This window comes from Danio aesculapii, chromosome 8, assembly GCF_903798145.1.
Source record: "Danio aesculapii chromosome 8, fDanAes4.1, whole genome shotgun sequence".
Lineage (NCBI taxonomy): Eukaryota > Metazoa > Chordata > Actinopteri > Cypriniformes > Danionidae > Danio > Danio aesculapii.
In genome coordinates, this window is record NC_079442.1 from 38,596,289 (window position 1) to 38,609,312 (window position 13,024).

General features: G+C 35.9%; 1 protein-coding gene across 1 annotated transcript in view; it reads right to left on the reverse strand.

Annotated features, from left to right (window-relative positions):
- Positions 1 to 410: 410 nt before the first annotated feature.
- Positions 411 to 13,024, reverse strand: part of LOC130233740 (probable voltage-dependent R-type calcium channel subunit alpha-1E) — a 124,414-nt gene continuing 111,800 nt past the window's right edge. The window contains exons 42-47 of the mRNA XM_056463919.1: positions 12,658 to 12,764; positions 10,635 to 10,758; positions 7,414 to 7,542; positions 5,440 to 5,581; positions 4,835 to 5,010; positions 411 to 2,905 (exon numbers count right to left, since the gene is read on the reverse strand). Of these exons, the coding sequence (XP_056319894.1) occupies positions 2,414 to 2,905; positions 4,835 to 5,010; positions 5,440 to 5,581; positions 7,414 to 7,542; positions 10,635 to 10,758; positions 12,658 to 12,764 (1,170 nt within the window). The 3' untranslated portion in view covers positions 411 to 2,413. The remainder of the gene's footprint in view (positions 2,906 to 4,834; positions 5,011 to 5,439; positions 5,582 to 7,413; positions 7,543 to 10,634; positions 10,759 to 12,657; positions 12,765 to 13,024) is intronic.

Sequence of the window (13,024 nt, forward strand, 5' to 3'; positions counted from 1 at the left end):
TAGGTGGATTGGGTGAGATAAATTGGCCATAGTGTATGTGTGTGAATGAGCGTGTATGGATGTTTCCCAGGGATGTGTTGCAGCTGGAAGGGCATCCGCTGCGTAAAACATATGCTAAATAAGTTGGCAGTTCATGCTGTGGCGACCCCTGATTAATAAAGGCACTAAGCTGAAATATTATATTAAGCAGAACTCAAAACGAATGGGTATGAATTAATTAATTATATTTCTTGTGTTAACAACTCTAAAACTAGGAGCAATACCAGACCTTTCGAGTAGCTATGTAGTTGTTTGGACTTAATTTGTTGACTTATTTGATAACTGAAATGAAAATGTTTAAGTTACAGTACTAATACTCTAGAAGTTTGACAACAATAATATATGTGTATATGACTCTATAGATAGTCATAATCAAATAGTTTTTAGTACTCAAACCATATTGTTATAAATCTTAAATGGTTTGCGACAATTAACTTAACAGGTTTTACAGTGAACGAATACAGATGTTTTTTCTCATAAGAATAATAGTACGCACCCTTTTATTTTGCAATAGCTCACAGCCATTTCACCCTGCTGCCCAAGACCGGTTACTCACTGAAGCTAAGCAGGGATGAGCCTGGTCAGTACCTGGATGGGAGACCTCATGGGAAAACTAGGCTGCTGCTGGAAGTGGTGTTAGTCAGGCCAGCAGGGGGCCAAATTCCCTACATCGGCCCTTACGATTATTGCCCCCTAATCATCCCCATCCTCTATCACTGTCTCTCCACTCCACCAATAGCTGGTGGGTGGTGGCGTTGTCCTGTGGCTGTAGTCGCATCATCCAAGTGGATGCTGCACTCTGGTGGTGGTGTGGAGAGACCTCCCTAATGATTGTGAAGCGCTTTGGGTGTATGACCATACACAATAAATGCGCTATATAAAAACACATGGGCTGCACGGTGGCGCAGTGGGTAGCAAGATCGCCTCACAGCAAAAAGGTTGCTGGTTCGAGCCTCGGCTGGGTCAGTTGGCATTTCTGTGTGGAGTTTGCATGTTCTTCCCGTCTTCGCGTGGGTTTCCTCCAGGTGCTCTGGTTTCCCCCACAGGTGAATTGGGTAGGCTAAATTGTCCGTAGTGTGTGTGTGTGTGTGTGAATGAGTGTGTATGGATGTTTCCCAGTGATGGGTTGTAGCCGGAAGGGCAGCCGCTGCGCAAAACATATGCTAGATAGGTTGGCGGTTCATTCCGCTGTGGCAACCCTAGATTATTAGAGGGACTAAGTCGAAAGGAAAATTAATGAATAAATACACATTACTTACTTATACAGCATATTTTGTTTTCTGCATTTACTGTATAAATAAAATAATACATGTTGCATTGCAAAAATATATAATAACTAAATGAGCATAATTTTCCATGTCAAAACATGTCCTCATGTTTCTGGAGTGAAATAGTGACCCTGACATGCTCTGCGAAATTCACCTAAAAGAGACATTTTGAAGATTTCCTAAGGGCCAAGAAATATTTGGATTTGCCTTGATATAAAAAATAGAAATTGGACAAAAATCTAAAGTCTAAACAAAAATAACATGGAGCATGTGAATCATATCCATTTCAAATAGTCTGCATTACAAATAGATAGGACAGGATCATCATGTCACAAAAGATAACATCTTTAAGACAATTTAGGCTCTTTACAGAAAACATGGCTTTAAGACTTCTCAGTACATATACTGGATTTGTAATATTTACATATATACACGAGTCCTCTATATGGACTCTATTGTTAAAGGCCAGGACATCACCTGGATGCACTTGCATTAAATGTCATGCACTATTCATCAGGCCCTTCACATCTCCGTTCCCTTCATGGAATGTCAGTCATTATTTTGATATGCAGTTAAAGGGGTTTTTTACCTCCTGTCATAGACAGACTGAACATCGTTGCCTGTGGTCTGAGTGTGTGTATTTGATATGTGTGTGCATGAGTGTGTACCTCCTAAATGAACCAACAACACAGGTAGTTAAACCATCTGGATGCCAAAGCTCTGGCTACGCATCTGCTCTCTGCCCATCAGCCTCTGAAAATCAAGAAGACATCGTTTTTACATGTACGTTGCTATATATATGTATACTATGTTAGGAAAGAACCATGTAAACACTGCCTTTTTCATGTCTTCTGCTGATGGGGGTGTCTCAGTATGTCAAGGTTGGAAACCTGAGCACATTTGGGAATGGCCCAAAAAAAGAGTAAGGGCACAAACCTGATCCTAAACCACAGTGTGCTCATGCTAGGACTTGATCATTTCAGCGTTTCACACATCTCCACATTCACAGACACACAAATAAACACACACAGGCATATTTTCCTTGGATTGAGGCACAAAGTTCAGAGGCATCAATCCAGCCCCTTATGGTGACACCAAATTTGCCCCTAACAGCGGTCATCTTCATCGGTGTCACTGAGAAGCTCACAGCCAGACGTCCCAGCTGTGGCTTGTGCTAGTCGTTTGCGGAAATGTCCATTAGGCACCTGCCAGGAGTGGCGTAGCTGTGGCGCCGAGCTAATGGTATTAGAGCGGCCCAGGCTAGTTGCTATTGCAGCCTCAAAAGTGAGAGTCTCCTCCACACCACTAGAGTCTGGACTGTTGACGTCCTCCTGCAGTGGCAGGTAGGGCTCTGAGATGTAGCGGTGAGGGGTAGAGTGGGCCATGGCGGTGCCTGGACCAGTTGCAGTGGGCTCCTCTCCTTCCTCTGTGGGTGGAGCTCGTGACAGACCATCCCCTGGTACGGGATGGGCACGGCACACTAAAGGAGAGTAGGAGATATGGGGCCGAGGGCGAGAAGGTGTCTGTGGGAGTTGGCGCCGTCCTCGAGGCGTCCCTGAATCAGACGTGGAGGCAATAGGGCTGCCTGTATTATTTCCCTACAGGGACAAGAAAAGATTTGTGGGTAAATACAGTTGAAGTTAGAATTATTAGCCCCCCTGAATTATTAGCCCCCCTGTTTATTTTTTTCCTTAATTTCTGTTTAACGGAGAGAAGATTTTTTTTAACACATTTCTAAACAAAATAGTTTTAATAACTCATTTCTAATAACTGATTTATTTTATCTTTGCCATGATGACAGGAAATATTTCTAGTAAAATATTATTTAAAGACACTTCTATACAGCTTAAAGTGTTACTTAAAGGCTTAACTAGGATAATTAGGTTAACTAGGCAGGTTAGAGTAATTAGGCAAGTTATTGTATAATGATGGTTTGTTCTGTAGACAATCGAAAAAATATATAGCTTTAAGAGGCTAATAATTTTGACCTTAAAATGTTGTTTAAAAAACTAAAAACTGCTTTTATTCTAGCCGAAATAAAACATATAAGATATTCTCCAGAAGAAAAAAACATTATCAGACATACTGTGAAAATTGGATTTCTCTGTCAATCATTTGGAAAATATTTAAAAAAGCAAAAAAAAAAAATGAAAGGGGGTTTAATAATTCTGACTTCAACTGTATAAGCAATGAGGTGATGGATGAAAAATAAGACATACATGACATTTAAAGACATACAAGAGAGTTTTGTTTTAAAAAAACAAAAACTCAATGAAATATATATATATATATATATATATATATATATATATATATATATATATATATATATATATATATATATATATATATATATATTGTGATTGTGATTTTGGCTATTCAAATGTAAAATTAATGTAAACGCAAGACAAAAACTATTTAAATTCAAAATATAATTGTTTATTAGAATTTTTGTTTAACTTGTAACACAGATTTCTTCATGTAAACAACACACCCACAATAAACCATCAAGATCCTGCTTGACAGCCATATTTATTACAGAAATAAAAACACAGGTATGTTAAGGACTTTTGAATTTCAAAATAATCAATGCCAATAAAGAACAAATGTATGTCCAAGTTGTAATCTAAGTGGACTGCAAAAAATGCCAAAATACAGGCATTGCAAATATGGAAAATAGAAAATGATAATAACAATAAAGAATTGAATACAAACAATTGTACTCATTGTAAAGTTGTATTGCTGTGAGTTGAGAACATTAATTATAAAGTAGAAACAATTTTGCTTGGTCCTCCTTTACATTCAGCCAGTTGCTAAGACAGTCCAGTCTGTTGACATTATTTGGGGGACAATGTGGACCTTTTCTTTTGAATGATGTGAGCAATTCGTAACTTTTTGATTTTGATTTGCCTTAACGTAACTTGTTTAGGCAGGTTTGTTGGTAGGAAACACACGCACGCACACACAGACACACACATGCACACACAACGTGTGACACCCCAGTCAGCTTACTAGACCACTTAACTATTTGATTTTGTGTGTTTTTATTCTTAACAGGAAGATGCCCAAACCATGACAACAATGTAAAACAATAAAATGGATTCAAGACAAGCATGGTAAAATAAAATTGTGAGGTATGTACAGACTGATGAAGTTAAAATAACAAATAAACACATTCATAAATAAATGCTGGCCCTTTTTTTCCTTTAATAAAATATCCTATGCACATTTAGGAAGAAAATTTGGTACTTACAGTAACAAAAACTATTTGCATATGGTATATGGACAGATGTACAATGCACCATTAAGGGTTCTGTTAAATTATTAATCAATGATTATTTTTTACAATCCTACAAGCCATTAATTTACGCTAAAACATTTTCCCTTTTGTGAGGATGCTTGCATTAATGATCTTTAATGATTATTTGATTTTACAATTCAATGAACTGATCATTAAATGATGATTTATCATGGGAATTTGTGGAAAATGACACCTCCAGTGTGTGTGCACGTGTTTGCATCCTCACCTGTCTGAGAGCTGTGTGCTTCCTCCCCTCACTGGGAGATGGAGAATGACGTCTCTCCTGAGACTGACTCCTTTCCTCTGAGTTGCAGCGAGAAACATCTGGAGATAGCAGGTGTCTTCGTTCTTTAGACCGTCCTCTCTCTTTGTCCACTGGCTCCCGCAGGTTTGACCTGACACCTGCACATGCACAGACATAAGCACATGTTAAAACAAAAACGTGGAATCAACACAGAACACATGCACATTGATGGTCATGCCCAACTGAGCCTGATTTCTCTCAAGGTTTTTTCCTTTTACTTTCGTCAACTGGTGAAGTTTGTTCCTCGCCACAGTTGCCACTGGCTTGCTTGATTTGGGACTTGTGGAGCTGCGCAATGATGGATTTGCTCTTTAGTGTTTGGACTTTCAGCAGTGAAATTTAAACTAAACTGAACTCTGAAAACTGGACCGACACAGTTTCAATTTACTAGAACTTCTATGTTAAGTTGCTTTGATATCTACATTGTAAAAGTGCTATAGAAATAAAGATCAACTGAATTGATACAATACAAAGATTACTTTTCTTTTCAATTTTAGTACCGACTGCATCCTTTAACGCAAACTGACCTCTGAAACTTCTTTGCCTGGGTCTCTCCAGCCGGTCGGGACTCACTCTCTCCAGAGAGAACTCTTCCTGCCAGTCACCATTTACACACTGATCCCCGATGGTGGAGAATGAGCGTTTCATCAGTTTGCTCTCTGAAGATGCCTGTTGTACATGTGCATTACACAAATACATACAGAAAACAAACAGAAGATCCATACAAAGCCCAAAAGCACATACAGATCAGCAAACAGCCACACACAAACACAAATATTATGTTATGCTGAAAGATGTTCACTCTCTTTGAAACCGTACATACATTACATTACATTACAAAAGACTACATGATGTAAATGAAATGGATTTCGATAAACAATTTTTCTGACCTAGGTTCTAATTAAGGCAACTACCACCTCCCATAATTCCCATATATATATATATATATATATATATATATATATATATATATATATATATATATATATATATATATATATAGTGCATCCAGAAAGTATTCATAGCGCTTCACTTTTTCCACATTTTTCATGTTACAGCCTGATTCCAAAATGGATAAATTCATTTATTTCCTCTAAATTCGACACACAATACCCCATAATGACAATGTGAAAAAAGATTTTTTTAAATTGTTGCAAATTTATTACAAATAAAAAAGCTGAAAAATCACATGTACATCAGTATTTACAGCCTTTGCTCAATACACTCTGAGGCAGGTTTTCATTCAGGATGTCTTTGTACATCGCTACAATCATCTTTCCCTCTATCCTGACTAGTCTTCCAGTTCCTGCTGCTGAAAAACATCCCCACAGCATGATGCTGCCACCACCATGCTTCACTGTAGGGATGGTATTTGCATGGTGATGAGCGGTGCCTGATTTTCTCCAAACGTAACAGCTGGCATTCACTCCAAAGTGTTCAATTTTAGTCTCATCAGAAATTTGTTTCTTATGGTCTGAGAGTCCTTCAGATGCCTTTTGGCAAATTCCAGGCAGGGAGTGGTTTTCGTCTGGCCACTCTACCATACAGACCTGATTGGTGGATTGCTGCACAGATGGTTGTCCTTCTGTAAGGTTCTTCTCTCTTAACAGAAGAACGCTAGAGCTCAGACAGAGTGACCATCAGGATATTGACTTCCTCCCTGACTAAGACCCTTCTCCCCCGATCCCTCAGCTTAGATGGCCGGCCAGCTCTAGGAAGAGTTCAGGTGGTTCCAAGCACCTTCCACTAACGGATGATGGAGGCCACTGTGCTTATTGGAACTTTCAGAGCAGCAGAAATTTTTCTGTAACCTTCCCCAGCCTTGTGCATTAAGATAATCCTGTCTCGGAGGTCTACAGACAATTCATTTGACTTCATGCTTGATTTGTGCTTTGACATGCACTGTCAACCCTGGGACCTTATATAGACAGGTGTATGCCTCTTCAAATCATGTCCCATCAACTGAATTTACCACAGGTGAACTCCAATTAAGCTGCTGAAACATCTCAAGAATGATCAGTGGAAACAGAATGTACCTGAGCTCAATTTAGAGCTTCACGACAAAGGCTGTGAATACTTCTGTACATGTGATTTTTCAAGTTTTTTATTTTTAATAAATTTGCAATAATAACAATAATAATAACAGTATAAGTGATTGTCTTTAAAATATCAATGTAGCCTACTGTATATAATTTGTTATTTGAATTATTATTTAATTCCATAATTTAATAAAAAATGTTTTACCATAATTGATCTTTTTATAACTAGGATTACATTTTAATATTTGAAATTACTGCAAGATAAACACACCAGAAGTTGGTTTTAGGTAACGTTTCCAGAAAGCATTGCGATCACAGTCCCACCAAATGACAAACAACAGCCTTCTACCCACTGCTTCCATTTCGTTTTTGCAACCAACGCCAACACTGATGCTAATCACAGTGTATGATTAGACAAAGCAGCTAGTTAGCAGCGCTAGGCTAAACTAACACAGGCAGTACCTGTGGCTCTACCGCCAGGCGAGGCATGGAAGAGGCTCGGATAGAGACGCCTCTTCCTGGCACTTGCAGAGGATCAGCCTGCATGCTAGTGGGGCACATCACACTGCTAAATTCTTTGTGCTCAGGCACCTACGCAGTTAGAGAGAGGAGAAAAACGGGGAGGAGGAAAGACATTCAGTCCTTACTTAAAAATACACTTAAAATTACAGAATCAAGTGTATTATGTATCATCAGAAAAGGACATAGACTTGAAATGCAGCAAGGTTTACATCGAAAGTCAAAATGTCCTTTTAATTTATTTTTCAAAAAGAATCCATATAGAGGAAAAGTAAAGTGGCAAAAGGACATGTCGTGAGCAAAAACACGTAGCCAATACGCATGAGCAACTGATAGGGGGTGTAGAGCGTTTCAAAGCAGAAGCCACAGATACTGGGCGTAAACACAAGCGCTCTTGCACAACAGGGATTCAAACATAAACCAACTTAAAAACCCTAGCGTTATATCACAGCTCATAAGAGAGAAGCAGAAAAAAAGCTACCAGGAGAGATAGAAAAAAAGAGCATAAGACACATAAGAGCACAGGAAGACATCTAGGCTTGTGTGTAACTGCTTACTGGTTATATAATCTTGACCTAGAAGTCTAACCTTGAAAAACCACATCAATAAACCCTTCCAAACCTCTAAAAGAAAGAAACAAAAAACACAACTCTCTAAAAGCACTTCCGTTACGAGCACGGAAAACACATAATGAAAAGATGGCAAAAAAAGCTGCAAATGTGGGGGAGACAAATCTGGAAAGGTAGAAGCATCATGCAAGGTGGTAAACCAGAGAAGTGATGTTCATGCAGATGACCTTCTAATAATAAAGCTTTCAACACAATCACATGGCACATTTATGACAACATTCATTGAAGACCATTTTTGCCACACAAAAATGGAGATGAAATATAATTACAAAGTTCAAAATTCTAAGATAAAAAGTTAAGGTTTGACTTTTGTGATTATAATTGTTTCAAAACTTTAAATGTCACAATTACACTGTAAATTACAGAAGTAATATATTTTCTCTCTTGTTTTGTCATGATCACGACTTAATTTTCTTGTGATTTTGACAATAAATTTTTTTTTTTTCATGATCACAACTTTTTTTTTGCTTTTATTTTTGTATTATTTATTCATGTACTTATTATTATTATTATTATTATTATTATTATTATTATTATTATTATTATTATTATTATTATTATCATTATTATTATTATTATCATTAATATCTGGCCAATGTATGACCAGACGACCTATTTTTTCTGCCTGGATGCCCTAGGAATGCCTAACGTTACACATAGCCGTGGGAACACAGAGCTAAGTTAAGTGTGCAATACACAGGCTTGTACAGAAGTGTTAGGGCGTTTTTAGAGAAATTAGTTTAGTTCAGCTAGACATGTTATGCTATAGATATGAGAGAGGCACCACGCGTCTGTTACAAGCATCTCTAAGCTGCAGGAGCGCAGGAGCTTAAAATAACTGAGTTGGTCTGTATTAGGGATGTCAATTTCCACAAAATCCCATGATCGATCATTATTTAAATGAATAATCAAGATTAATCGTTATCACCACTCCATCATAAACACAACAGATACTTACCGTGGTAATGTGCATACAGCAGCTTCATATCACATTATTTGCAGGGATTCACTTTTTAAAGTAATTGTAAATAACTTGCGAAAAGATCAAACGAAAAGCAGGATCTTCATAATTGTTCATAATCAAATTCATACATGCAGCAACTTATTTTGGGCCATATAGAGTTGCTTTAATATGGTACCAGTTGAGGGAATATTACTGTAAATAATGATATATAATCATATACATGAATATAATCATTAACATATATTAATCATGAGCACGAGCGTTTGTGCTCATATTAGTGTGGCTGTTCTGAAAGCTTTTAATGTGTTGCATGATTGCGTGTCTGCTGTTAGGCAGGACCGGTGCAGACTCAGCGCTCTAGGCTTAACACTCGTGCTGCCCCTTCTTCATAAACAATCATTAAGTTACATTAGGTATATTCTGTTTTAAAGGCCGGAGTGTACATCTAAAAATGATCGGTGGCCCATTTATATTATGCAGGTAGAATAATAATAATAATAATAATAATAATAATAATAATAATAATAATAATAATAATAATAATAATTATTATTATTATTATTATAATAATAATAATAATAATAATAATAATAATAATAATAATAATAATACATAAATAAAAGCAAAAACTTTTTGTTATGTCAAGATCACGAGAAAACGAGTTGTTATGTCAAGATCATGAGATAATTAAGTCATGATCATGACAAAACAAGAGAGAATAAATATTTTAACGCATGGCCACTTAGGACCGTAGTAAAACATTTTTTTTGTTGAATAAAATTAACTTTTCTATTTATATCAAGTTATATAAATCAAACTGAGTAAAAATATTAAGTTAAACTTTGCATAACTTAAAAAGTGTAGCTGTAGTTGATTAACTTAAAGTAAGTAAGTTAAAGTAACATAAAAACATTTGTAATCATGACTTTTTGTCATATCATTTTTTACAGTGTATGGCCTTATCTAATCATTTTTACTTTGTATCTCATAATTTCAATTTATCAAATGTTTTCCCCCTTTTTTTAGAGGTTCTGAAAAAAAACTAAATTATATTCGGTGTTTCAAAAAAAAAAAACGACATAATAATTAATAAAAAAATAACTGACCAAAGTTTTACGCTTATGAAACCTTGTATTCTTGACCAGATGCTGTCATTTACTGTCTGTGCTTTGCAAATCACAAATAAGAGTATTAAAAAATGAGACTATTATAAATTAGAAGAATATTCTGTTCCAGTGTTCTATTCAAAAACGTTCAGTGCATCAGTGTCTTCGGCTATGTGGTATTCAGACCCTGTTACCTTTTACATTTGATTCTAAAATGAATTATTCATAGACCGCCATGGAATTAAACGATGAGCTTGAGCCTGAATTTATATACAGTCAGAGAATTTTAAATAGCTGATGAATTTGAATGTTTCACCAAACATAAAGTAGCTATCAGGTATTTTGTGCACACAATGTAAACAATGAATGACCTAGATGTCATGCAAGTTATGTCAAGGCCTACTGTGTTAATATGTAAGAGATGAGATGCATTAGTTTGTGCATTTAGGATTTAGTTTCTCAAACCATGCTCTGCAGGTGATACTGGTGTTGGTATTCCTCCCTCTCCTCCATGCTGTCTTGGGTCATGGGCTGCATGAAGAGATCTTGGGGAGAGATGGGACTCAGTGCCACAAACCCACCTCGAGTGCTGAGGAAAAAGAGCAAAGTCAATCATGTGGGCTTGCAAAACAAAATAGGGTGTGGAAAAAGCTAGTCATTGTTTTGCTGTTTTGCTCAGAAATTAGTTCCTTTTGTGTGAAATTGCCTGATACACTCAAAAAGACCAAGACCCCTGAGCTGGGAATAGAACAAGTTTTTTTAAAAGTAGGATTTATATAAAATATACATAAAATAACAAAGTATCTTTCATAATATATGTAGTTTTTATGTTATGAAAAATTTGTTTTTAATATTTTGTAAAAAAAAAAAAAAAAAAAAAAAAAAAAAAAATATATATATATATATATATATATATATATATATATATATATATATATATATATATATATATATATATATATATATATATATATATATAGCAATTTTATAAGCGGTCACATAAATATGTCTCTTCTAAGCATTTCTCACAACTGTGTATATAATGAAAAAATGTGCTTTACACACACATGGAATTTGTTTTGGCTACAGAAGTTTTGGCTAAAAGAGCTAAGGTGGAAAAGTGCAGACCAAAGTTATTAGTGAGTACATTTTCATGGACTCCAATAATAAAATGTTAATCAGATAAAGACAATACTCTGATTAAGAGTCTACCATGTAACCAGCGCTTTTTGATTAATCCAATTAAGGTCATCATCGACCTGAACAGAAATCGAATTAAGACGTGGAGTATGCCGATTTTAGTCACATTATTAACGTGCAGTGCAGACATGTAAATAGCTTAATCAAACAATTACCGTCGTGAAGGATTTTTGCTGCATTTGGCAACAGGATAGTTAGCCAGCTTCTAGACACTATTCTCTGCACCTACCGAGTCAGTGAAGGACCACAGATACCTGCATCGTAAAATGCAGAGGTTTTTTTCCCATTTGGTGCATGGTATCAAATTCCATTAAAGCAACACTTTTGCAGCAGTTCATACTCGTATCCAATATCTCGTTTGCCACAGGGGGCATGAATGAAAGTGAAAGTGCCAAACTGCAGTTAAAGTTGACAAATTAAAAATGAAACACCCAAAATTACACGAAACTCCGGAGGAAATGTGGATAGTGTGGTGACGCAATGACGTTAATCCAATTATGTGCTAACACGTAAAACAGGATCATAAAAGAAACATTCAAAAAGCAACTCATGTAAACACCTTAATCATACTATTGTCTTATTCAGATTAAGGCAAATCATTTCATTACTGATGTCCATGTAAACATAGTGATTGTTATCTAACACCAAAAGCATAACTATAACAAAGCCATTGCTTGAAATAAAATGAAGATGAAACTGAAAAAATGCAGCTATAAACCTTAAATTGCTTTTACATTAGCCAGTTACCAAAGCAAGATTTCTCATTCTTGTTTGGATCAAGCACTGGCATCCTAAACAATGATTTAATAACTAAAAATAGCAAAAAGTAAAGAAAAAAAACTATTAATAACTAAAAAATAACTAACCAGAACACTGAGAAAATATAAAAAACGATCAATGATCAAAATATTAACCCTTGTAAATCCTAATGAAAATAACTTAACAAAAAAAAAAGTCTTATTTTGGCACATACTGTACAGTAAAGTTGTTTCTGATCTTTGAAATATCTAAGAATGTAATAAATAATAGTAAATAAAAAAACAACAGCAGTGACAGTTTGTAAACAAGCTTGTTTTGTTAAAGCATTTAATAATTTTAAAATGTAAAAGGTTATAATCCTTAATAAATATCTATTTATCTATTAATGTTTTGACAGTTATCAGGACTGATGCTGTTGTTGTGATGCACATGAGTTAAAAATATTATAATAATATATCAAGATTTTAAAATAGACATATTCAGGGCCTACATAAGCACACACGCAAACACACACAACATGTACAATTACAGGGCAGATCCTGCACTGTGGGTCAGGAATGGCAAAGCCTTGGCACTGCAGAGGATGTCCTGCGGCAGCGAGGATGCATCCATGCGTTGGAACATTGGTGCGTGTTTCTGCAAGACAACATCAGATGGTCAGCAAAACCTCACCAGTGACACAGTGTCCCAATACCCCATAAAACCAGCTACAGGAAATGCACGATGATATATAAAGATTATATTTAAAAATTCATTAATGTGTCTTTACTGAAATGAATACCATTGTATACAGTTATACGCTAGATTAACAAGCTAATTCAATAGACCTGAGGTTGTAAGCTGATCTGTTTTTACCTCTCAAGCTTCATCTATCTAGCTATTAAGCTTTAGCCAAC